General features: G+C 41.0%; 2 protein-coding genes across 3 annotated transcripts; one reads left to right on the forward strand and one right to left on the reverse strand.

Annotated features, from left to right (window-relative positions):
* Nucleotides 1–436: 436 nt before the first annotated feature.
* LOC139649721 (c-Myc-binding protein-like) lies at nt 437–3,777 on the reverse strand. Its single transcript, XM_071526208.1, has 5 exons — nt 3,637–3,777; nt 3,040–3,112; nt 2,498–2,546; nt 1,520–1,649; nt 437–1,398 (listed from the first exon to the last, which is right to left on the reverse strand). The coding sequence occupies exons 1-5, from the start codon at nt 3,649–3,651 to the stop codon at nt 1,354–1,356; spliced, it is 312 nt and encodes a 103-aa protein (XP_071382309.1). The 5' UTR covers nt 3,652–3,777; the 3' UTR covers nt 437–1,353.
* A 1,129-nt stretch (nt 3,778–4,906) lies between these two features.
* On the forward strand, nt 4,907–17,602 carry rragca (Ras-related GTP binding Ca). 2 transcript variants are annotated; one of them, XM_071526202.1, is made up of 7 exons: nt 4,907–5,252; nt 6,976–7,179; nt 8,374–8,573; nt 11,708–11,822; nt 12,817–12,959; nt 14,535–14,683; nt 15,671–17,602. In XM_071526202.1, exons 1-7 carry the CDS (start codon nt 5,070–5,072, stop codon nt 15,823–15,825), a joined length of 1,149 nt encoding a protein of 382 aa, XP_071382303.1. In that variant the 5' UTR covers nt 4,907–5,069; the 3' UTR covers nt 15,826–17,602. The 2 variants fall into 2 exon arrangements, with proteins under 2 accessions (XP_071382303.1, XP_071382304.1); XM_071526203.1 differs by having other exon boundaries at nt 7,078–7,179.
* Nucleotides 17,603–24,089: the final 6,487 nt, after the last annotated feature.

Here is a 24,089-nt window from a genome sequence, read left to right on the forward strand (position 1 = left end):
ACCTTATGCTCTAGGGACTATTCCGTTTTTAAGTGAAAATTCAATTCTGTCTCCAATAGCCAGGTTTCACAATTATGGCAAAAATCTGACACACTGCAATGGGGCAGACAGCTTGTTCAATATCACAGAGAAGCCTACATGTTAGCTATGCGAAACAGTACATGTGCAAACTATGTGACTGGTCAGAGTGTTACTATTACATCAATACTGAACAGGCAGAACTACATCGATATTTTTGGTATATTGTTTTGTCCACAGGGTGCTGTTTTTTCAGAGTTCCATTATACATTTTAGGGCATCAGCACGAGTGACTTGATCACCTTTGAAATGTACAGGAGACAGCCAATTGACCAATGCTGAAAGCAGAAAAGATGGAAAGATTGGCTGGGATTTTATTCAGACCGATTTTATGAAGATCCAAGTTCATGTTCTGCCTCAGAAGTAACAGCATTGCTATAAATCAAAGTCCTGGGTGTAAAAATTCACTCGTACTTATCAATAGCATGTTAGACACAGTGGTACTCGAGACCCAGAGTACTGCTGGATTTCTATTCTGCCATGTAGTTTTCAATCGGTCTAATCAAGGACTGATTTAAACCTGGGACGTCCTGTTAGAATAGCAAACCAGCAGGACTCTGGATCCCGAGAACTGGATTTGAGGACGACTGGGTTTGTGTTTTTGCTGGCTTGTAGCCTGAGGGATATTTGTTCATTTTGCATCAATACATGTTGAGTGCTGGGTAGTGAGTGTTCAGCCATATTAACTGTACTGTGCCTGACAGCTGTAACCACTACAAGTGGAAAAATCCTGTGATATTCCAATAAGGGCCTGACGGAGATTAGTTCCACTGATGATGCATCGATAAGATCAGCACAAAAAAAAAGATTTCAGCACAATAATTTGAGCTTTTCATATTTACTTACACCAGACCTTTGTAAAGAAAGAAGTGTGTCTTAGAATTCTGGACAAGTATTTTGTGTGGTGAGGTTGTATTATTATGAAATATGTTAAAAAACAACAATGAATGAAGAATCAAGCCATTATCAGCCGTATAATCAGATATTTGTTATTTTACAGACCCAAAAATTACATTGGCACCAATTCCCATGTATTAAGAGGAAGGGCAGTTTCAAAGTCAGAATCCAGGCTCAATGAACAAGACAGATATGTTTTATACATTATGTACAAAATAAGTTAAACTCTAAGAAACGTAGAAACTAAGACTTACGAAAAATAGCACAGGTACATAAAAATCCTTGGTGTTCACTTAGCAGTGCTGTCTTGTCCTGAAACCCAAAGTGAGATCCATATAAAGAAAAACTACATCAATCAAGCCGAGGCTCTGTTGGGGTCTAGTCAGCTGCTCCATCCTCTGGCAGGGGTTCATAACGTTGAAGCTATAGGGGAAAAGGGAGAAAAGGTGAAACTACATTCGACGATTCATACGTTCCTTGAAATTATGCACAAGTTCTACACTGAGAACAAAGTCCTTAATTTCATCATGAGCAGAAAATATACCCTTGTTTTGAGTTCTTTGTTTTCTTCTAGCAGAAGTGCACACCTCTGCCTCATCTCATTCAGCTCCTGCTGCAGAGCCTCGGTGTCTGCCGACTCCTCGCCGGCCGCACTGAGGTACTGCCTGAGAAATCTGGGGGAGACTCGGTTAAAGAATCCACAAAGCAAATTTGCAGCAACTGCTCCCCATTATCACCTGAATTCTAAAAAAAAAAAATCTCCCCGTTATTATTGTGGTTTGGGTGGTGGCAGAAATTTTGATTCACCTGTACCTGTCAAATTAATGAACAATCAGAATGAATAATCAGTATGAAATCCAACATATGAATTTATTAGTATCTACAATAAGCATAAATATCCATGATAAGTGTATATTAATTTATTAAAAGTCTTTTTTTCCCAGCATACTAGCACTGCAGGAAATAATGGTGTCTCCAAATGAAAAGAATGGGCGGCTTGCCCAATGCAGGCATGAGATGTCATGATGACCTGCAAGGTTAACAGTTGACGGAGTAGACACCATTAATTTTGATAAACGGTAGAAAGACCCCAAGACAGGTAAATAATGGTGAACTGGCAAGGAGGAAAAGTTTGGGGAAAGATCAGAAGGTGGGACTTTCCAACTAAGCCCACAATGGGAAGGGTCAACAGAATAGCATAAAAGAAGATGCATTGAAGGGCTAGGTTAGTTGCTCCATGGACCAGCTTGGTTTACGTGTACTCTGCTTGCTTTTGCAGTAAACCTATATCATATTGAACTCTACTGAATCTGTTTGATTATTTGATTACTGAGAAATTCAAAGTGTGGTGGAAGACCTGAAGACATCTGTCCCAGCTGAAGGTTTTTCTCCCACAGCGTGAACCTGTAATCTCTGAGTCATCACCTCAACTCATTAACAACTGTGCCGAGCTGTATTTGCTGCTAGGGTGGCGCAGTTGTTTAGAACAGGCAAGGATTGCTTCATGAGTACAGAAGGATACTCCACGGCATTGTTGGGCTTGTCGTTCTGTTCATACAAAGCCACAAGTACTGAAATCCAGAAAAAAACAAAACAAGATTAGATGCAATTGAACAAGAATTAATTAGTTCAGGACCAATGTTCCCTCTGAGATTATATTTTGGTGTCATCTAATCATTTATCAGTGACCAAATGATATCTTATAACAAAAATCTGTTTGGTGGCATTTTTATTTACATTTTACAAAATTTCTTACTATCATCATTCAGCCTGCTGTTTTCAGAGTAAGGGAATCTATTGCCATTATTAAACAAATGACCATATACAGTAAGTAAACATATAATATTCAAAAATATTTGTACAAAACACTGTACAATTCATACAAAAACAGCAATTTGCCAATGAGCCCTGTCAGCCATTTGGAAAAGGGTAAGGGGGTGATTTCAGTGGGAACCTTGTCTACAGCTGAATCTCCGGTTGCTTCATTTGCTTTTTGTTGTAATTAATTTTGTGTAAAATGGCCAAGCACAGTGAGAAATAACCTGTAGAGAAAATGTACCATACCACTGGTAAGACTATCCAGAACACCAGCTCTCTCCAAGTATCTCCGAAACTGTTCCCTTTTTGAATCCGAAGCCTATGGAGAAAAAAAGATTCAGTGTTAGTCAGTTCACTACCACCTGATAATGTTGTACAAAGCTGTTCAATGGTTCATGCCTAGCTACTAGGATACACCATCAAAATTTAGATGACAGCATGATTGACAATGTATTTGTTTAATTTGTCATTTGTGCCACAAGGGCCTGCTAGTTAGTAATTTCCAGTCTGACTGAGCATAAAATGGTCAGATGAAATGACCCTGCAGCATAATGTCACCCCAACTTAAAAACGAATAAAGTAATAAAGTTAGTTTGTTGACAAATGGGTTGAGGGTTTTGAACTCAAGTTTAACAACAAAGGTTAAGTCATTAGGAAAACCAGAAAGGTACTGAACCAGACTTGAATGTTTGGTGTCACAGGTGATCAATCTGGCGGCTGGTAGAAGCGTTACCTTGTAACCTTCCAACTGGCTAACATTAGCTTAGCTAGCTTGCCATCTGTTAGACATGCAACGTTACTTCACGACAACATAAGTCAAAGCGAAAACATAAACACACTCACTCTATAATGTGCCATAATGATGTGAAGGTTATTTCCCCGTTATAAATACTAGTTGTGTTTCAAGTGTTCCTGGCGACACAACAGCACCAAAGTTGTAAAGCAGGCAAACTGCCGGACACCGGCAGGATGGATGTAGTTAGTTTCGTTTATCACTTTCCTTTCACGTAGTGGGTGTGCTGGGCTCGCTGCTGCATTCACGTGCTCTTCGTAAACTCCACTATCCGATTACAGAAGTCGTAAACAGAACTTGGCGCGCATTCAGATGCTTTTTGTCAGCAACAAAAACAAAATGGATCCTGAAACAAAAGCAAAATCAAGCGACAGAGTTACGCTGTACTGGAAAATGTACACCAGTCATGTAAAAGTGTAATGCTTTCATTAATTTATTACCCAAACGATGTTTTATATCTTCTGTACGCATCCAAATAAACTCTTCGGCTTATTACTATAAATAAACTCTCGGCTCTTCAGCACCCAGAGGACAAATTCTAAGTATGTACAAAAACGTGTGACAAAGAAGAGTGAACACAGAAATACAGCAATAGAAACAATGCATAAAATAGGGGGAAACCATCGTGGGGGGAAATCGCTGCACCGCTCTACATCCACCTTGCGTGACTGAACATACATCATTGTACTTGTTCCCAAAGTTAAATATGTCTAAAAGCTGTTGTGTGGTGAGCTGCACAGCCAACAATCTTAAAACCCTGAATTTAAGTTGTTTGTGCTCACGAGCAGCTAGGTACACTTGGGGCATTTTTCCCTCAAGACACATCTCGGCAATTCGGGTATCATAGACACAGACAATACTTTGTTGGGTTATTCAAGTGTCCTCTGCTCCTAAATGCAATATTTCCGACAGAACATGAAGGCAGCATTTTTACTGTTGTGGATGTGCGGCGCCATCTGCTGGTGACATCGCAGAATACCACAAATAGCCACTTATTGATTTGGTTGGCTTTTCTTTAACCTGTATTAAATGTGCATTTTTTTACTGGAAATGTAAAAATCAACGTTAATTTGTTATGACTATAGACTGAAATGACTTGGAAAAATTGAACACTTGTCACAAAAGTATGAATTTGTCTGTTATTCAGGTGATAGGTCACAAAACAAGTCTGAGTACTAGTCAGGTGACAGCGAAAAGCCTCCGTAGAGTGACAGCTTGACTGACAAATCATTATTCGCTTTGTAATCCGGACAGCAAATCAGAATTAGGGGGCGGGATCAAAGGCAAGTTTTTTTTCCAACAGGAAAGGAAATCCAAAGGAAATGTGTGGGAGCACGCTCGGTGTTTGCAAGTAGCCTAGGCATTATTGATAAACTATTTCATCGTTTAACCCGTGGTGCAGACCGATCTTCCGATACAAACACGGCTGTGTTAAACGACAAGTGAGGGGGGGATTAGGGGAAGCGGCCGTCGTTAGGTCAAAATGTCGATTCAGTACGAGGTGGAACAGCTGGCTGACAGCTACGGGGTTGCGGACTCGTTCCCCAAAGATTTCGGTTATGGAGAAGAGGAGGCCGACATCGAGGATAGCCCGGCACCGTCTGACAGCAAACCAAGAATCCTGCTGATGGGTTTGCGAAGAAGTGGCAAATCGTCGATACAGAAGGTAGGAAGAGACGTTAGTGACCAACTGTATCTGCCTGGCGCGGCGAGCGACGCCTTCCTCTGGTTCGTGCAAGTAACGTTAACGTTAGCCAACTAGCTAGCGAGTTAGTTTAGCATGTAGCAAGCTTGACGATAATGAGCAACAAATAACAATGCTAGCTAGGGTTTAACTGCAGTGTAGCTATCAGAGTGGAAGAAATGTACTGGCAAACCCCATACACTCATGGCTGGCTAGTTAGCTTCCAACATTAGCTTGTGTGTGTTTTGATAGCCATAAATGATTAACCAGGTGGACACAGAGGCTCAGTGCATCTTGCTGATGTTCCTTTGTGGACATACGGCATGTGACTGTCTAGTTAACAACTTGGTTATATCATGCCAAGTTTGACTTAGTCCCACCCATGTGTGAAAGGTAGTGAAGGCAGCACATAGCAGGTCTGATTTATCGCTCTCACATGACAGCAAAGCGGCCACACCTTTCCATTCTGCAAGTCATAACACTTTGTTATGAATGAATGCACTGGATATAGTGTATGCATTTTTTCCCCCCAGTATGCTCTTTCCGTATGAATTTGACCGCCATATCTAACTGCATGGCATCACAGATTATCTAATTTACTCACTAGAACTAGGTTAGGCTATAGAAAGCTTTCTTTGTCATTCTCTCAAGTCTGCCACTTTTAGACTGGCACTGTGGTTGAATAATTGATAGTGAGCTGCAGCTGTGTGTTCTGTGATATATTTTATTATTCATGTTAAACTGCACACTGGACTGCGTGTTTCCTCTTAAAATACAAGAAGGGAAGAGAAACAGACTGTATATAGCCTGACACAACAGTGGCCTATCCTACAGATATTGCCTAGAGAAATAGAAGTGAGTAATTCTGCATTTATTTCTACACTGAAGTTCCCATGCTTCCTAAGAGTTGTACTGTGTTTGACATAAATCCACAGGCCCCCCAAGTACCAGATTAAAGTTCTCCTGTAAGCCTCCAGTATGGGCTGAGAGACATGTGATTTGGCTTTTTGCTGGTTCATTGGCCTGTAATCCCAGTGCCGATTCAAATGCCGATTCACTTATTAGTTCTTCACGACACTTTGCTTTACAGCTGCAGCCACACGGTATGCTGTTTGAAAGCACGCAGCTATGAAATGCTAAATGTAGAGTGGTATGTGTAGTCCAGTGGGCATAGTATGCTTTGCAATATCCCCTTACTCTGTATGCGAGGTCCTGCTGTCCTTGTGCCACATGTGTCCGTGGTATACTGTGGTGTAGCTGCCATAACTGGTGCCTGCTGTCTGTCCGTATAAAAGCTGCAAGTTAGCTATTTTTTAAGCCTCACCTAAGCATGGGATCACAGGTATTTGAGATTTCGCTGTCAGAAGCAGCATTATGAGCTTGCAATTTTTCCTTAAATCTACAAAGTAGCCTAGTGGTTTTGTTGTAACCTGTAGCCTACTCCCACCACTGGTACATAGCATAGCTAAGGCTTTGTATAGGGATTGTGCTATGAAACTAGGATTGTTATGATTTAACATTGGCCTTGTAGGCTACTGCAAGTACAATTCTTGTTTTAACCTTGTATCTATGTACCATGTGTGTCAATATTTTCTGTCAAACTCTCTAGGTTGTCAGTATGTAGTGAGCTGCATTATGTACCAATGTTACCAAGACAAAGTAATGTGGATTTAGTACATCGATATTAATACATTTCTGATTTCAGGTTGTATTCCACAAAATGTCTCCCAATGAGACTTTGTTCTTGGAGAGCACCAACAAGATCTACAAGGATGACATCTCCAGCAGCTCCTTTGTCAACTTCCAGATTTGGGACTTCCCAGGCCAAGTGGACTTCTTCGACCCCACCTTTGACTATGAGATGATCTTCAGAGGAACTGGGGCCTTGATATTTGTCATCGATGCTCAGGTGAAGGACGGAACCAGTTGATTTAGCCGACAGATACACATGAAAAGGAGCGGCCAAATGGAAGTAAACATGAAACAAAAACATGCTAGCAGAGTACACGCTGATTGCACGCCTGTAGATTCACATCCAAACCACATAACTAGATCACTGGTGAACCAGATGAGAACATCTCATGGTACTGAACATGTCAGGCTATACAGTATTTGGCTGTCTCCAGTGTCAACAAACTAACCAGGAAGAAATTATAACCTTGTACTGCTAACAAGCATAAAGACAGACAGGTAGCATCTACCCCAAGTACCCAGAAGGCCAGTACACGTTTACATATAGGAAAAATGCAAATGGTTCCTTCTGTTGCTTAAGTTACACTGTTAACATTAGGTGCTGTAGAAGCCCCTTTTCAACCCTGAACAAAATGAACCTGTTGCACTCAGTGATGAACAGCCAAAGGTAGCCTGGATGACCCTCAGGCTGCAAGACAATTAGATGTCACGGCTGTTAAGTCATGTGCGTGGGATTGGCCTAAGTGCTTTCAAGAAGTAATCTCCACCATGATCTAATTCAAAGCCGATCTGATTGAAGGGTTTATTTGTACTCAAGGATGCACATCGAATTGAGTTTGTTTCAGTGGTTGGTCACAGTGATATTTGAGGAGGTACTATTTTTGTCTTGTTGTCTTAGAAGACAATGGAGTAGTGGATTTCCTCATACCTGCTTTAAAATGGGTGTGAATGTACACTTACCTTTTATCTTAGGGCTGCACCTAATAATTACTGTGGAAAACATTGTGTTGTCAGTCTCAAACATTGGTGTTTATCTGTAAGTATAATGTTTAGCTGCATTAACATATTTACAATGGCTATTTTTGAAGCGTAAGCCCACGATGGTCAGGCATTTGTGAGAGATTTCATTGTCAGAAGTAGCATTGTCAGCTTGCAATGTGAGATTACCTTAAATCGACAAAGTATCTTAGTTTCTTTGTTGTGACCTGTTCCTCCACTATTGGCATTATAGCAGAGCTCAAGTTTTGAGTGGGGATTGTGTGAATGAATGCAGACGTGGAGGATGATCATAATCTAAAATTGACATTGTAGGTCACTAGAGGTTTTGATTGTTGTTTTATATGCATAGCCATTTTATGATTCACTTTCTGAAAAAAAAAATGTGTGTTGTGTCTCACCTCCTCCCTCTTAGGATGATTATGTGGAGGCCTTGGGCAGGCTCCACCTCACCGTGTCGCGGGCCTACCGGGTCAACCCAGAGATCAACTTTGAGGTGTTCATCCACAAAGTGGACGGCCTGTCAGACGATCACAAGATCGAGACCCAGAGAGACATCCACCAGAGAGCCAATGACGATCTGGCAGACGCTAGCTTAGAGAAGCTGCACCTCAGGTACACACACACACACTTACACACACTTTAATCATTTATTTATGTCCACATTAGTACCAGAATAAACAAGAAAGATGCAGTCAGAAAATTTCCCAGACTTCCTCGCTACCTATGCGATCACAGTGGATCTAGAGATAGCATTCTCAAGATATGGTGTCTGATGCACACGCATACATGCATACACACACCACTTTCAGACTAAGTTGCCTCATACCTTTTATCTCTGCATGTTTAGACTTTGTTTCCTAATCACTTCTCGTAACTGCATGCCTATGCAAGTCATGCAAGGAGGCTCTTTTCCTTGTCTAGTAGCAGCTGAATCCCTTTTTTTTTTTGTGCAAGAGCTTATGAGAAGTTAGACGGGCCATAATAAGTGTACAGAATACCTGCACATTATTGTTAAGACAGTGCTTAATAAACATTAGTGTGGGTTGATGTTGGGTTTTTTTTTAACTGTAAGTGAAGTGAATGTGGAGGTACAGGCTGGGGAATTACCACCAGCTGCCAGCCAAATGAAAGCAAATTTTTAACAGCGAGAGGCAACCATAAAAGTTCTAAAAGATATCGGCACATTCTTTTCACTTGCTTCACTGAATTAAACTATTCCAGACTTGTTAAGCCAATGCTGAAATTGTGTGTTGGGTTTTTCTGTGAATGTGTGTATCTTACATTTTTATCCTTACATTTTTCATATTAAATGTGAAATGAAAACCGCTACAGCTCATCATATGATATTGATACTATAAAGGTGACTTTCTCTTCCCGTCTGTTGTAAGGCAAGATGGCTCTATCTGCCTTGTTGGACTGGCTTCCTGGAGCTGACTGCCTTTACACCACACGCGGATGAAAAACATTCACTCATGTTCTGAGATGACATGGAACAACACACAGTCCTTGCTTTGTTCTAACAGTTGCCTGTGAGCACAGCCATGGCACCTGGAATAACAGTGATAACAAGGAACAGACGACACCATTGATATGTCTGAGATGCTTTGGGGTCATTGGTAAACAAACCACATCACAAAAAAGCCAGATTACATTACAACTGAGCCTTCGCAGCATCATGTTGAGGTCAAAGCCATCAGTTTTCACATTTTAATAAGTCATAGCTTCATTATCCACCCAGCTTGGGCCTTGGTTTTTTGTGCCGATTTGATAGTTGAGATCACTGAGCGTTTTACATTTTGGATTTTCCAGTGTGCCAATCACAAGCGCCTCAGTAAGAGCTGGGCTCTGTGTTCGTTTGTTTGTTTGTTCGTTCATTTGTTCATACACTTTTTGCAGTGCACAGTGCTTAGGGTAATTATGGTATGCACTCTTTAGGGCATGCAGAGCCCTACATAAGGGAAATGCAGAGTGCGCTCATACACCAGGCAGTACAGTAGAAGTCACACAAGCATGAGCCAGCCTGCAGTGTCCAAGTCATCGCATTAATTAAATATTTTGTTCAGCGATACTCTTAAGTTACAACTCTTAGCTACAACAACACTGTGCTGCCACAGCACTTTGGTGTTAACAGGTGGAGTTTTAAAGTCAAGGTAGTTTCATTCACTCCAATCACACATACCCCTCCACTCGAGCACCTAGACAGCGCTAACACGCCTGCTTGGCTCTAATATTTGTGTTTAGGTTGAAAGTGTAAATTGGGCTACATTCACAAAGCAGCTGAATGTGTCCCAGTTCTGATGGCGCAACAATAAGTGAATCTTCCATCATACGCCTGAGACGACTGTCATAATGTTGGCGCCCACAGCAGCTTGGCTTGGCCAGCGTTAGCATGGAGGACAACGAGACACAATGATGGCAAAGAAAGCGAAATAGCTGACTAAATTAGTATTTGGGGAGGTGCGTCAATTCAACCAAAACTCAAAGACGTGTACCGTAACTGAAATGTGTTTGAAACAATGGGAGAAAACAAAAAACAGATGTGTGCAGCAGTTTAGAGCAGTATGACGGCCTTAGTGTCCAGCAATTTTATGCTGTCTACTTCATACTTGTAGAGGAAAATTTAGTGGGTTTTATGTCATGTCAGCAGAAAAGATTGTAATTTTTGACCCAGTTTGATCAGAGTAGGTCATGGGTGGGGTTAAGGGTGATGGGCATTTAGTTTTGATGTTAATAGTCAGGCCTAGTTAGGTTTCTACTGTTTCTACTGGTGTATGTAGTCCTGCCACATGGTTTGCATACTCTCAGCATTGCTGTGAGATTCCTCTCTGAGCTGCTAATGAAGACGCACAATGACCTGTGCTTCAGATACCACAAATGCTGTGATCAGGGTTCTAATGGTTTGACTTGGCCTAGATGTAGAAAGAAGGCTAGAGTGCACATTTATTGATTCATTCTCGTTTCCTAACGGCACTGTACAAGAGTTTTACACAAATACTGTTGTAAGAGAAGAGCTCTTGTGATTTTTTTTCTCAATTATAGTCGCTGTGGCAACACAATTATAGTTTTCTTTTGGGACCCAACTTTTGGTAATTTCTGATTCCAGTGTTTTGCACTGGAATCAGCTGAACATGGTCGGCTCTACTGCAGGTTTACTGTTGATGTTTAGAGGGCTGTGTTGATGCCCACTGCACTGTATTTTATGTGGGGTGAGGCTTTTGTTTATTCAAGCCAGGCAGCCAGAGCAATCCTGGATTTATAGTGGAGCTCGGAGAGGTGTTTTGCTCTGATGTGTGGCTCTCCGATGCTTTCCTCTCCATAACGCACTGTAAAGTTGTGTTTCTGCCAAGTGTATGTAGACAGTTCTATTTGGCTCAAGCCACAAGCCTCCCCTGGGTTTGATCTTTGGCTTACAATATATTTGTCTTAGCAACCAAAGCTCAAAAGTCATATGTGTCCAGTGTTGAAGCACCCACATGAAGTCAGTTTTGTTGCTACCCATTTGGTTTTCATTCCTCAAAGTGTTTCCAAGTCAGAATCGTGCCCAAATGCTTTCAGGAAGACCTCTGCTCTGCAATCCAGTTGCTGCTTGTCATGTGATGTCCTGACTGATCTGTATTTTTACCTGTTCTTTTATAAATTTTGAGGAACTGAGATGTGTTTGTAACAGCGCTTCTGGTGACAGTCAAATAAACATTGTTCACTTCCTTTTTTTTTTTTTTTTTTTTTAAATCTCTGGTCCCATTCAGCTTCTACTTAACGAGTATCTATGACCACTCCATCTTTGAGGCCTTCAGCAAAGTGGTGCAGAAGCTCATCCCTCAACTTCCCACCCTGGAGAACCTCCTAAACATCTTCATTTCTGTAAGTAGAGCCCAGCCTCTCAGCTATACATTAAGTGAGGGAGCCTTTCTTTCTTTTTTTTTTTTCATTGACGTGCGTGACTCATGTGTGACAGCCCTGCGTGATATGAGTCATCGCCAGCCTTTATGAGTTCCCCCCCTTGCCTCTATAGGCCTAGCAGTTGTTGTATAACAGTCCCTCCAACGCCCTTGAGGTCTTTCCAGGCAGTGTCTGTGCTCTGCCCCTTGATAGTTATGCTGGTCTTTTGGTTGAAGCTGCTCAGGATTTCTAACACATGCACATTCTCAATAATTAATTTTGAGCACTGACACTGTTGATAAAACCCAAAAGATCACTGGGAGAGATTCTTCTCTGGGTACAAGTGTTGGAGACATACAAAGCAGTCCTGCCTTGCCTGGTATTTACAAATAATTCTTAGCATTTTGTTTTATCTACTTCGAGTACAAGATGGGTAGGATTTACTGCATCAGGACAGTTCAAATAGTGTCAGCAAAGTTCTCAATTTCAAATAAACATATTCCTGTGATTGGCAACATTTTCCTGGACCTACTTTATCATCATATGTTCCCATCTAGAGCAATGGGTACACCTGGCATTTCAATGCGAAGATCAGATTTAAATCAAATTAAATTAAATTAAAGTTTAGATTTAGATCAATTTGCATCCACACCCGAGAATGGCTTTTATGCGCCTTGTGTGGCTGTATGTCTTTAAATGTGCATCTACATTACTTTTTCCCACACTCCATCCCGTCTCCATCTCTTTACATTGCTTGTATGCACATTGTGGCTGGATTGCGTCCAGACTACGTAGGATTAAAATAACAATGTGAGCCTGACAACTTCCATATCTGGGTTTGAAGAGCCAATAGCAGTGTGAATAAAATTGGTTTTGTCCCTTTTTTAAAAATCAATTTTTTCTTTTCTCTATCCCTCTTTTCTTTCCTTGCTCTGTGTCATTCCTCTCCTCTCCTCTCCATTTTTGCTGCTGACAGAATTCAGGGATAGAGAAGGCCTTCTTGTTTGATGTGGTCAGTAAGATCTACATTGCCACAGACAGCTCCCCTGTAGACATGCAGTCCTATGAGCTGTGCTGCGATATGATTGATGTGGTCATCGACGTCTCCTGCATCTACGGGTGAGTCTGTTCCTTCCTTGTGGGACTTGCGTGTGCATTTGTGTGAAAACCGGGTGAGAGTTTGTCATATTAGCTGCTCTCTATCACAGAAATTTGTAAATGTGTCCAGGTTTATCCAACACCCAAAGCATGAAAATATGATCTAGATGTCTTTGCCATATGGCTTACATTTCCTTCTGTTGTATATTAAGTGCTTTTGTCCCATGTTTAATGCTTAAAAAATATAACTTTTACAAGCTGGCCTTTTCAAATCGTTTTTGATGTACCAGAGAAGTCAAAGTGGGTTTACGATGGTTCTTTCTGTTCTTCCCATTATTCAAACAGTGCTGTTTCACAGGTCTGTCTGGGCATGTCCAACATCAACAATTAACTTTGAGTAAATTCAAAAAGTATGCAGGCCACACAATAAAACACATCTAAAACGTGATGTACTCACTCTTTGAGAAAGCTTAACACTCTCACTGTTTTATGTGGTATAGGGCTGGTATGAGAGCAAAAGAAAAAAGATCTGTAATCGGCAAGTGTCAAGGGAATGGGGGTACTGATCTGAGATCGGTTTAAAGAAAAATCCACCCTAAACACTTTGAAAAAATGCTATTTACCTTGCATTTCAGGGCCCATTTGTGTTTTTTTTGTGGTGTATTATTCCTGCGACCAAACTAGCCAAATATAGGATAGAGTGGAGATTCCTACCAATCGGTTGAGTAAACATTTAATGAACTAGATAGCTGAAATTTGCCCTCTTTGACGGCTTTTTTGTCCCACCACTATGGTACATTACACATTCTTGTGAACACTATAAGTCAAGAACAATACATGAAGCTTAATACTTACGGACTTCACATTAATAATGCTCATGTATTATGTGAAGACCTGTATGTTGACATATAATATTTACTTATGCATTAATCGGCTTAATTAATGGCCTCAAACAAAGCACCTTAAATAAATTATAAAACAGCAAGTCTGTAAAAATTTGGGTAGCACTTTATAATAACCATCATTAATAAATGGTAAATTGATAGTTAATTAAACTTTAGTTAATAGTTATTTTACTGTTAACAAACAATGAAATGATCATTAATAATGTTTACTAATTATTAGTAATATGATATATTGTATCATAGCTGATAAGAGACGGTAAAAAGGGTAAAAAGCTATGATACAATATATAATTTATAAACAAATGATTTTATATTACACAAACGAATGATAAAATAACATAAATTATAGCATTACTAATAATTAGTAAACATTATTAATGATCATTTCATTGTTTGTTAACAGTAAAATAACTATTAACTAAAGTTTAATTAACTATCAATTTACCATTTATTAATGATGGTTATTATAAAGTGTTACCAAAATTTGTTTCCAGAAGTGATTTAATAGGAGATACCAGTTTCAACACCTCTTTCAGGGTGTTCCACATGTTGACTGATAGACTTAATGGTCCAATCAAAGGGATTACACATGAAGAAATTAGAAAACTCATCTTCAGAGGAGCCACATTTTTTTTTTTTGTGAAACTGCAAGTTTTCACCTGAATTGTGATGTTGTGTTATTCTGTTTTAGTCTGAAGGAGGACGGCAGCGGCAGTGCCTACGACAAGGAGTCCATGGCCATCATCAAGCTCAACAACACCACTGTGCTGTACCTGAAGGAGGTCACCAAGTTCCTGGCCCTCGTCTGCATCCTCCGAGAAGAAAGCTTTGAGCGCAAAGGTAAGCTGTCATGGAAATCTGCGATCCCCTGCGGCTCATTTGGCTTAATTTGGCTCAAGGTGTTGTTGCTTTGAATAGCCTTTCTCCATGCTTTGTATTACTTCATTTTAGCACTGCTCCAGCTGTGTGTGTGTGTGTGTATACAGGGATATATACTGTATATGTTGATGTTTTGGATGTGAAGTAATACTGTGTTATGGTAGTAAAACACTGACTGTTTAATTTGAGGGTGTTTTTATCCATGTTGGATGAACAGTTAAAAAAATAGGCCCCAAATTTACATTTACATTTACATTACATTTTACGTTTACATTAGTTTTCACCCTTATAACCTTTCTAGGATTCTTCAATCTGTCAATATATTTAGTAGAAACAGGGAATATGAAAAATAATGCTTTACAGCTCATCATTTTTGTCAGAGTTACTCTTCTCCCCCTCCTCACTCTGCAGCCGAGGTGAGCTTGAAAGCAAAATGTTCGCACTCATTCATCCTGCGTTTATGTTGAAGATGAGTGTCAAAATAGATCAGAAAAGCATCTTCTTCCTTTTCTCTGCTTCTCCATAATTGCTTCACTTTGCCTCTCTTGTGTCAGTTCTATGTAACAGCTGCTGCTGGCAATTTGGCTGCACAAACACCGATATAGATATATATTTACTTCTTGAGATGACTTCATCACTATGTTGCCTCAGACATCTCTTGTAAATGCTAACAGTTGGTGGCAAAGAGTTCAAGAGCTGTGTTGCTACATGACACTACTGAAGGACACTATATGGATACATGAAATAAATGTGTAAATTTTTTCTTCTATTCCTACCACTTTTTAGTTTCTGTTTTAGTTTCTGTAGTTTCTATTTGTGATAATCCATGACATACAGTAATTTAGTACATCAGACCTTTGCTGGACTTTGCTTGCGGATATTATTTGGAAGCAAGGCTTTCATAGATCTAAGAGCTAATATCCAAATGTGTTGTCCTCGCCTCCTCAGGCTTGATAGACTACAACTTCCACTGTTTCCGGAAGGCTATCCACGAAGTATTCGAGGTGGGCGTCTCCACCCAGCGCCCGGCGGGCCCCCAGGCGGCGGGCACGCCCTGCACCAAGGCTGTGGCACTCAACGGCACGCCGCGCAACACTGTCTAGACACCCAGAAAAAAAAGAGACCGAGAGAGAGTAGAGGAAAGGAAAGATGGAGAAGGGCCAGGGAGCCTGTGGAGGAGAGACTAATGGATTGGGGCTCACCAGCGCACCAATCTCAATCCCTGGCTCCCAGCACCTAAAGCACTGAGAAATGGCTAGAGCCAAGAGAGCGTAGGAGCAGCACTGGAGCGCAGAGGGGGAACGCCTCTCAACCTAGGATGGAAGGGAAATTCAAGCATCCGTTTCAGGCGAATGCAAGGCATTGAGGCACACTGTCGGCTGCGAGGAAGTCAAAATTGTAAAAGTGCACCTGGACTTGTATACACTAGAGAGCAAAAGGTGTTCTGGATCTTTCCTTGGCTTTCCTATAGTGGTCAGAGGAAGTGTGGCAATGGCTGTGACAATTAGCTGCTGGTCCTTCTATGTGAACTATGAAAAAACAAAAAAAAAATTAAACAACTTTATTGTAACCCCTTGCTATGGACAAGCTGTAATGTCAGTTTGCGGGGATCAGTATAGCGATGTACCCCCCCACCCACCCACCCACTTCTGCGCTGATGAAAAGATGGTGGATGAGAACTGCTAGTCCAAACCCTCACAAGTTCAGAGATGGCCTTATGTAGATGAAGCTTGCCTCAAACGCAAGCTTTCTCTCACTACCACTCACCTCACCCTACCTGAATGCTGCCCAAAACTCGCTTTTTGGTTTCACTTCTGAAGGGAAAACAAGGTTCCTCATGCAGAGTGAAAAGGGATTGCGGTGTCCATCTGTTCGGCTTTGTATGTATGTATGCGTGAGAGAGTGTGTGTGTGTGTGTGTACATGTGTGTTGAGGAAAGGAAAGGTTTTGACCCTGGATTTCAGACTGGGCCCCATATCTCTACGGGTGAAGGACCTATGTAAAACATTGTATAATATCCTACTTATGCAAAAAGTTTGACAAAATAAAGCTACTCCTAGTGAGAGTAACTCTCCTATGTGTACTCCACTTAAAATCAGACTTTGTGATTGGCTCTTCGATTGTAGGTTATAAAAATGAATTGGCTAGAGATTTGAATGGAAAATTAATAAAAACATTGCCTAAAGCAATTGGATAATTAAACAGTAAAATGGGTAAGAAAATGTAATCTCATGATTAAAGACTTATTTGCTGCCAGCTTAGATTAACGTTATTGTCTTGAATGAAGTGGTTGAGCTGCAGGACTGATGGAGTCAGAAGCTAGAGGGTGTACATTCCTGATTGGCTGTTGGGGTGAATGTAACAGCCATTTTGGGATAATGATAATGAAGTGGATGAAGCTCACATTTATTGTCACCTACCTGCCCAAGTCCTGCCCAAAATGATTCACTCAATCTTTTGTATTCAGCGTGGCTCTGATCACCGGGATTCACAAGAACAAAATACAACAGTAATATTCAGCAGTATCCAATACCCATTCCAAGCATGTATGCATCAGTGTGTTGTCAAGTTGTATTGTTCTCAACCATAACTTTGCTCATTGTATTCAAATGTGAGAAAGTGGACTAACCAAGAAAATTAAACCATGGAAAAGAGGAGAAAAAGACCAAATTTCATTACTGTTGCCATTACAATGACATGCAAGATGTTCAATGCCTGCAGGTTTTTTTTCTTTTCTTCTAATCAGGGGGAAGATGTGGGGACTCAGACTGGATTCATCTAAAGTCCTGTCAGCCTAGGCCATTATCAGTCACATGAAAATAAACACTTGCACATCAGAACCATGATGGATGATTGATTTGATGTATTATGACGCTATACTGTGTGAAATAAATGAAAATTTAAATTTTCATTTTGTTACTGTGATAACTCTTGTGACATGCTGAAGCACTGAAGGATCGGTACGGGAGTTTTAGAAGCCAAACCATCTTATCCCTATCCAAGATTACTTTTAAAGCATCTAAAATCTTATATTGGTTGTGAAAACAGTCTCTAGCCTTTGTTGATAGTGCTGGTGCCAGTCCTTGAGGGACAAAAGCTGCTCCGTTTTGTTACTTTTCCTGTTGTAAGAGCAAAAACGTTTGGATGCTTAGTAGTGAAATCAGTATGACTGGCTAAAAAATTGTGAGACTCTCCTTTGACGACCCTTTTCTCACCATCTTATGCAGACCCGACAACAAACACCAGATGGCGCTATAGGACTGTGCCAATGTTCGTCCTATAGTGCATTGTTATTCCTCTTTACCTCTTTGCCTCTCTAGCTCCATAGCTGTTTTCATACTTGTTAAATTTACAGTAAGCATGCATCATTTGCTGAGCCTGTATGGTGAATTATACAGCCTGTTAAAGTAGTACTGTAAATGTCAGCAGCTAGCTACCATAGCAAGGAGTAGAGAGAATTTCTGTTTCATTTATTGGGCCTACAATGTGAGCATAACAACAGGGTAAATTGGATTGCTCAGTAACCTGACAAAACAGGGTTTAGCTCACATCCAATTTGTAAAGAAATCAAGTGTACATGTCCCTGATATTTTTGTAAGTTAGTCTATGTAACGGTCTAATTTACATGTTTAACCAATGCCAATTAGCTCAAAATATTATTTTCAACAATTCTGTGATATGAAACTACACAGACTCTTTATTCTCAATTGTCTAGAGTTGGCTGCAGTTCATGTGTCATTATAATGAGTGAGCAGGGGGAAGGAAAAAAAAATCCCCTTACCGGTTTAGTGCATAAAAAAAACAAGTCACTGAATAGCTTCGCCATGCAAGTTATTCACCAGTTAAGTTAAATAAGCCTCACAGCTACTGTCACGACCCATTATGTGGGGTGTAGGCGAGACAGCTAAACACCACTTCCACACAATTTAGATGCAATAAAACACTGACAGCTTTTTTATCCACTTCATTAAGCCCCTAATTTCTTATAAAAATCTCCCGCATTAATCCTGGAGATGGTTTCCCTGCGGTTCTTTAAGCTCTCCTCCAACCTTAGCCGCCTTGCTTTGATGCTTACTCAAATAGGCGCTAATTTGAGATAAATTATGCATCTGCATGTAGCCTACCCATGCCAAGGAATATAAAGTGTGACACTCTGAAAGATGGTGAATTAAAGCAAAGTGTGATGTCTCGACGGGCTAATGGCAGATAGGTTAGACCTGTCAACCTGATGGTTTGTTGATCTAGAAGTCACTTCATATTCAGAGAAGGCAAGGGGTCATTTTTTATGATGTTTTGAAGGTCATTTGGCTACTGTGCAGGGATGTTCTGTGAGACCTCAGGTCGGATATACAGCCCATGATGCATTGGGCCTGTCTTGAAGTGAACACGTCACTCAGAAACCAGTCTCTACCATCATCTTTAATGTCTAATTATAACGTAGTTAGACAAACTAATCAGAGGCAGGACATTTGCTATTTGGTGGACACTTTTATCTAGCGCAGCATGTTAAAAATGTATACACTCCTGATGCTATAAGGCGCTTTGGACAAAAGCTTCCTTCAAATGGCCAATGTCTGATTTAGTTAGCCGAATTACTATAATCACATCAGCAACTCTTTAATTTAAAGTGATTTTGACAAACTTATGTAATAGCCAAGTAACTAGAGTCCAAATTGAACGTAGTTAAAAGGAGTCTAAAGAAGGAGATCATATGCAACAATATTAACCATATATAATAATTTTTGGCATTCAGTCCACCTGGATCATATGATATCCTCAGTCATACAGTGACTTTGTACAATCTCTAGATGGGGCTGTTGTCTGCTATTTGACCATCATCCCTCAGTGTTCCCCCTCACTCTTCTCTCAGTCTGTCAGCTGCACAGTGCTGGCAACATGGAAATCAACATCACACACACATATACTTCCAGAGAGAGAGAGAGAGAGCGAGAGCTAGAGAGGGAGGATTGAAGAGAAGTTGAGGAAGCAGGAGAGAGGGAGCTGCATGATGTACAACTGTAATTTGGCACTGTAGCAGCTGCTGAAATTGCCTTGCTTTATCAAAAGCGACGCTGCTTCACCCCCCGTCCCTAATAAGGAAGCTTAACCAATAATGAAATAAAGCTAGCAGAACATACTCTTGCCTGTGATGTCACACTCGCTTCCACAGCTTCCACATGCCGGCGCACCCTTCATCTTAGATGTCTTAGTATCATTACGACAATGATATTGCCATTATGGTCTTAATAAAACTCAGTCAGCGGTGTATTGTCTCTCATCTTTACATTTTATTAGCCACGCTTATGAGAGACGGGGGGAAAATGACATTACCACTAAGTAAGACATCAGATAGGTGACAGATGTAAAAAGGGCTTAATTTGTTCTGTTGTAAGGCAAGGCAGATTAGTATTGAAATGGGCAGTTGGGAGATTGTCTGATATTACTGTGCGACAGAGTATTAACAGAGTAATAACTAATGTGACTACACTTTTACCAACCCATCTGTAGCGAGTTAATGTGTGTTATGTTGCTGATAAGACTGCATTAGTTCTCAGCCTGCTTTACTTCTGGTCAAAATGAGAAGTAAATGATGAAGTTCTCAGTTGTCCATGAAGTGACATGTTGCAATGATAATATACTGGGAGTGTTACTTTCACACCTTGACCAAGTTTCACTTAGATTGTATGGTGTAATAAGAGTGTGTTGCCATGACATGTGCACAAAGAAACTTTTACTTCTCAAAAAGGCCTAAGAAGGGTAAAGAAGTGGTTTGCAAAAATGACATAATATTCAATATTGGGAGCCAAGACGTTAGAGCTTGAGGTGTTGAACTTGAAGGAACTTGGTCAGCCTCAAAAGTAGAAACATAAGTTATGAAGTATTGTATATATCAAACCCTGTTTGTGATATTTCAGCTATCTGCTGTGTATTTAAACCCATCTGTAATCAGTGTGAGTAATTTCTGTGGCAGTAATTTCTTCTCGCTACCTGATTCCTTTTGTGTATTTCATTGGATTAGAAGACCTTGTATCAAGGTCTTGATACAAGGTTGGTGTATCTAAACACAAGCTTTAGCTATTTTGACAAATGTTGGAGTAAAAGAGATGTGTATTTTGAGTCACAGAGGGATGATAAAACTGCAAATAAATTATTTTGCATAAGAAAATCCTACTTTTCCAAGAATCTTCGTACATATTCCCATACACTCATAAAACCCTGGGTTGGGGCTTTTTATTTTTATTTTTTTACCACTATTAGCTCAGATCTGTAAGCAGACCTGAACCCACCTGCCATATCATTTTCTCCTTTCACCAAAATAAACACCTCAGCCCTCTGCCTAACCACTCAACCCCTTACTCTGCAGCAGTGAGAGGAGCCGAAGGAGAGGAGCGAGGGAGAAACAGATAACGAAAGAGGGAGTTAGAGGAAGGGACAGGCGTCTCCTGTATTTTCTCGGTCAGGCAGCGGAGCGTGGAGCGGAGGGGCCAGCGGGCCAGCAGCCAGCTAATGGGGACCAGCAGTGAGCAGGAGCCGGGGACGACGCTGACAAAAGGAGCAGCGACAGATGCCATTATCTCAGCCTCATGCAGATACAATGGAGCTGGACGACACAGGCCCCGAGACTGACAGACGTGTGTGTGTGTGTGTGTGTGTGTGTGTGTGTGAGGGCTGAGTGTGGAGGGTGTGAGTGTGTGGGGTAAGGAGTGTTTGTGTATACTGTGAGGTTAATGGGACACGATAGAGGAGAACTGGATTATCATGGAGACTACAATTTCTTGGTAACACTTGTCTCGGCTCCACTGCACCACATGCATGCATGTGTATGCGGGCGAATGTGTTTGCGGGCGGACCCGTGTGCACTTGAGTATACATGACCCGTCTAGTTACAGCAAGACAGTCGGATCACTCGGCCGTCACTTGCTTAGCATTCAGGGGCATCGTGAATAGCACATCACACTCGGTCTCAAATTTCATCTGGCGCCGGATCTTTAGATATGCAGTATTCACTTCACCCAAGGATGTTCTGGTCATTTGGAGAACCAAAATCGGGTGGGGAGGGGGGGGTGTGTGTGTGTGAGGGGGATATGGCAATGCGTTCAGCAGGATTGGCAAAGGCAAGAGAAGGGCTGTTAAGCAGCAGTTTTTGGGAGGGATAAGAAATGTGAGCTTTAGCCAGTGTAGTGCGGTGACATGGGACAGTGTTATTGACTGTGGCGGCGCATGCTGACAGTGGATTGTCAGCCCCTCCAGTCATTTGCCAGACTGAACGAATGCGGGGATCAGAGTTTTTGGAGCTTAGAGAAAGAGAGAGAGAGAGAGAGAGAGAGAGAGAGAGAGAGAGGGAGAGGAGAGGGATGGAAAGAAAAAAGGGAAAGAGAGAGCAAAGACTGGCAGACATACAAATGCTTGAATGCACGCACACACACACACAGCCTTGGACGCCCCGCTGAGTGTCTGACACTGATGCTGCCAGACTAATCAGGATACTCTCCTTCTCTCTCTCTCTCTCTCTCTCTCTCATTAGTGTTAGAGGAAACCAGACAGTTGTGACGTTGTAATGACGTTGTGTCTTGCTGTGGTACCGGTGTTCGGTGTGAGAGGCTCGAGTTTCGGTTGACATAATTGTTTGTTTCACTCATGCCCTTTGCCAGTTGCGGATGTTGTTGTGTTGGTGGATGAGTTTCAAAAGGCCAATGCTCTCTTTCTCTCTTTAGAGTAAGTCCCAGTTTCTGTAAGACTCAAAATGGGTCATGAGCCTATTGACTCCCCACATGACGCATGTGGTAATGTGTGTGTATGAGCCTGGGTCCAGGACCAAAAGGGCACTCCTCAGCCTAAAACCTTTGGAGAGAGGGTTAAGGTCTCCTTTTTTGTCGTTTTTGTTGTTTTACCTGTCTAATTCCTACCTGCTTTATTAGATAAAGCTTAAACACGACTACTACTACTGCTACTACTACTAATGATAATAATAATAGACCTTATTTACCTTATTTAAAACACATCTACAAAGCTCTTTACAAAGGATTAAAAAAAAAATCATAAATTTGACAGAAAAAGTAATAAAAGCATCTGCCACTAAAATGTCACCTGTCACTTTGAGGAGAGAAGTCTCTGTGCTATGAAGTGCTCTAAAACCAGATTGGAACGTATCCAATATACTGAATATACTGACTCATAAGTGATATCAGTTGGGTTGAGACAACGTTTTCTAAAACCTTGGATAAATAGGCCAGTTTGGAGATGGGTCTGTAGTTTGCTGGAGACAATAAAAAGAGGTTGGCTTAAAAAGAAGTTGAACTGCAGCATGTTTTAAAACTAGGAGGAAAAACACCAGTGGCCACAGAGCTATTGATAATAGATAAAAAGCATGCGCTGACTGCAGATTGGAATACCTCTGTAAGAAACTTTGTAGGAGCAAAATCAAAGGGACAGGTGGAGGACTTCACCGTCTGTGGCTTCAACAGATACAGTAGGTGCCTTCAGAGGGTGAAATCTGGAGTCTTATATCCTGTACTTTATTGGTAAAGACTATTAAAAGTTTTCAGGGGAGGTTTTAATACAGCGAGTTGAAGAGGGGTTAACAACTGAGTCAATAACATTGAAATGGACCCTAGACGGTTTTTTGAAATAAGGTCAGAGACAGGAGCCGCTCTTGCATCCTTAACCACGTTCTGATATTTCAGCAGTAAGTCCTTCATAATATCGTAGGACGCTCGCAGTTTATCAGCCTTCCATTGATGTTTGGCTTTGCTACATTTTCCCCTCACAGCCCGGGCGTTTTTTTTTTTCTCGATTTGTTGTTCTTAAAGGGAGCAACAGCATCAAGAATACAAAAGCAGGTGCTATTAAAACAATAAACAAGCTCCTCGCTGTTGAGCAGAGGCACTAGAGTAGTGTTGGCAGTAGTTGTCAAAAAGGCCTCTGAGAATTTGCTGGCAGTAGAGTTTAAAATGCGAGAGCAGACTGGTGCACAGAGACTGGGAGGATGAGTAAGGCAACAGGACATTAAAAACAATGGCCTTCTGGTCAGAGATCATTAGTTAGTTGTTCTAATGTAGAAAAGCTAACTGAGTGAACTTAAGACAATAAGTTCAATCAACAAATGTCTAGTCATGCTGATTTGTGTTGAATGCATTAATTGATGAACTGAAATCCAGTGTTATTTATTTTTTCACAAGGTTTGCTAGGTTTAAGTTCCAGTTCCTCTTGTATCACATGATTAATACACAGTTCAGCATATAGTATGCTGCTGCAATACACTTACTTGTAGTGGATTGTACTTGCATGTGCATCAGAGAGAAACGTACTTGCCTGTGAATTCAAGATAAGATAGATAGTAGATTTTATCATGTTTTTTTTTTTATTT

Source organism: Centroberyx affinis, unplaced genomic scaffold, assembly GCF_046629955.1.
Source record: "Centroberyx affinis isolate AG114_WGS23_722 - 3 ecotype Tasmania unplaced genomic scaffold, CSIRO-AGI_Caff_v1 ptg001394l_1, whole genome shotgun sequence".
Lineage (NCBI taxonomy): Eukaryota > Metazoa > Chordata > Actinopteri > Beryciformes > Berycidae > Centroberyx > Centroberyx affinis.

Coding starts and splice junctions, on each gene's coding strand:
- LOC139649721 (XM_071526208.1), bottom strand. Junction 1,650..2,497: donor AAGCCCAACAATGCCGTGGA/GTATCCTTCTGT, acceptor AGTCTCCCCCAG/ATTTCTCAGGCAGTACCTCA. Junction 1,399..1,519: donor ACAAAGAACTCAAAACAAGG/GTATATTTTCTG, acceptor TTTCCCCTATAG/CTTCAACGTTATGAACCCCT.
- rragca (XM_071526202.1), top strand. CDS start 5,070: ATGTCGATTCAGTACGAGGTGGAACAGCTGGCTGACAGCTACGGGGTT. Junction 7,180..8,373: donor TATTTGTCATCGATGCTCAG/GTGAAGGACGGA, acceptor CCTCCCTCTTAG/GATGATTATGTGGAGGCCTT. Junction 11,823..12,816: donor TCCTAAACATCTTCATTTCT/GTAAGTAGAGCC, acceptor TGCTGCTGACAG/AATTCAGGGATAGAGAAGGC.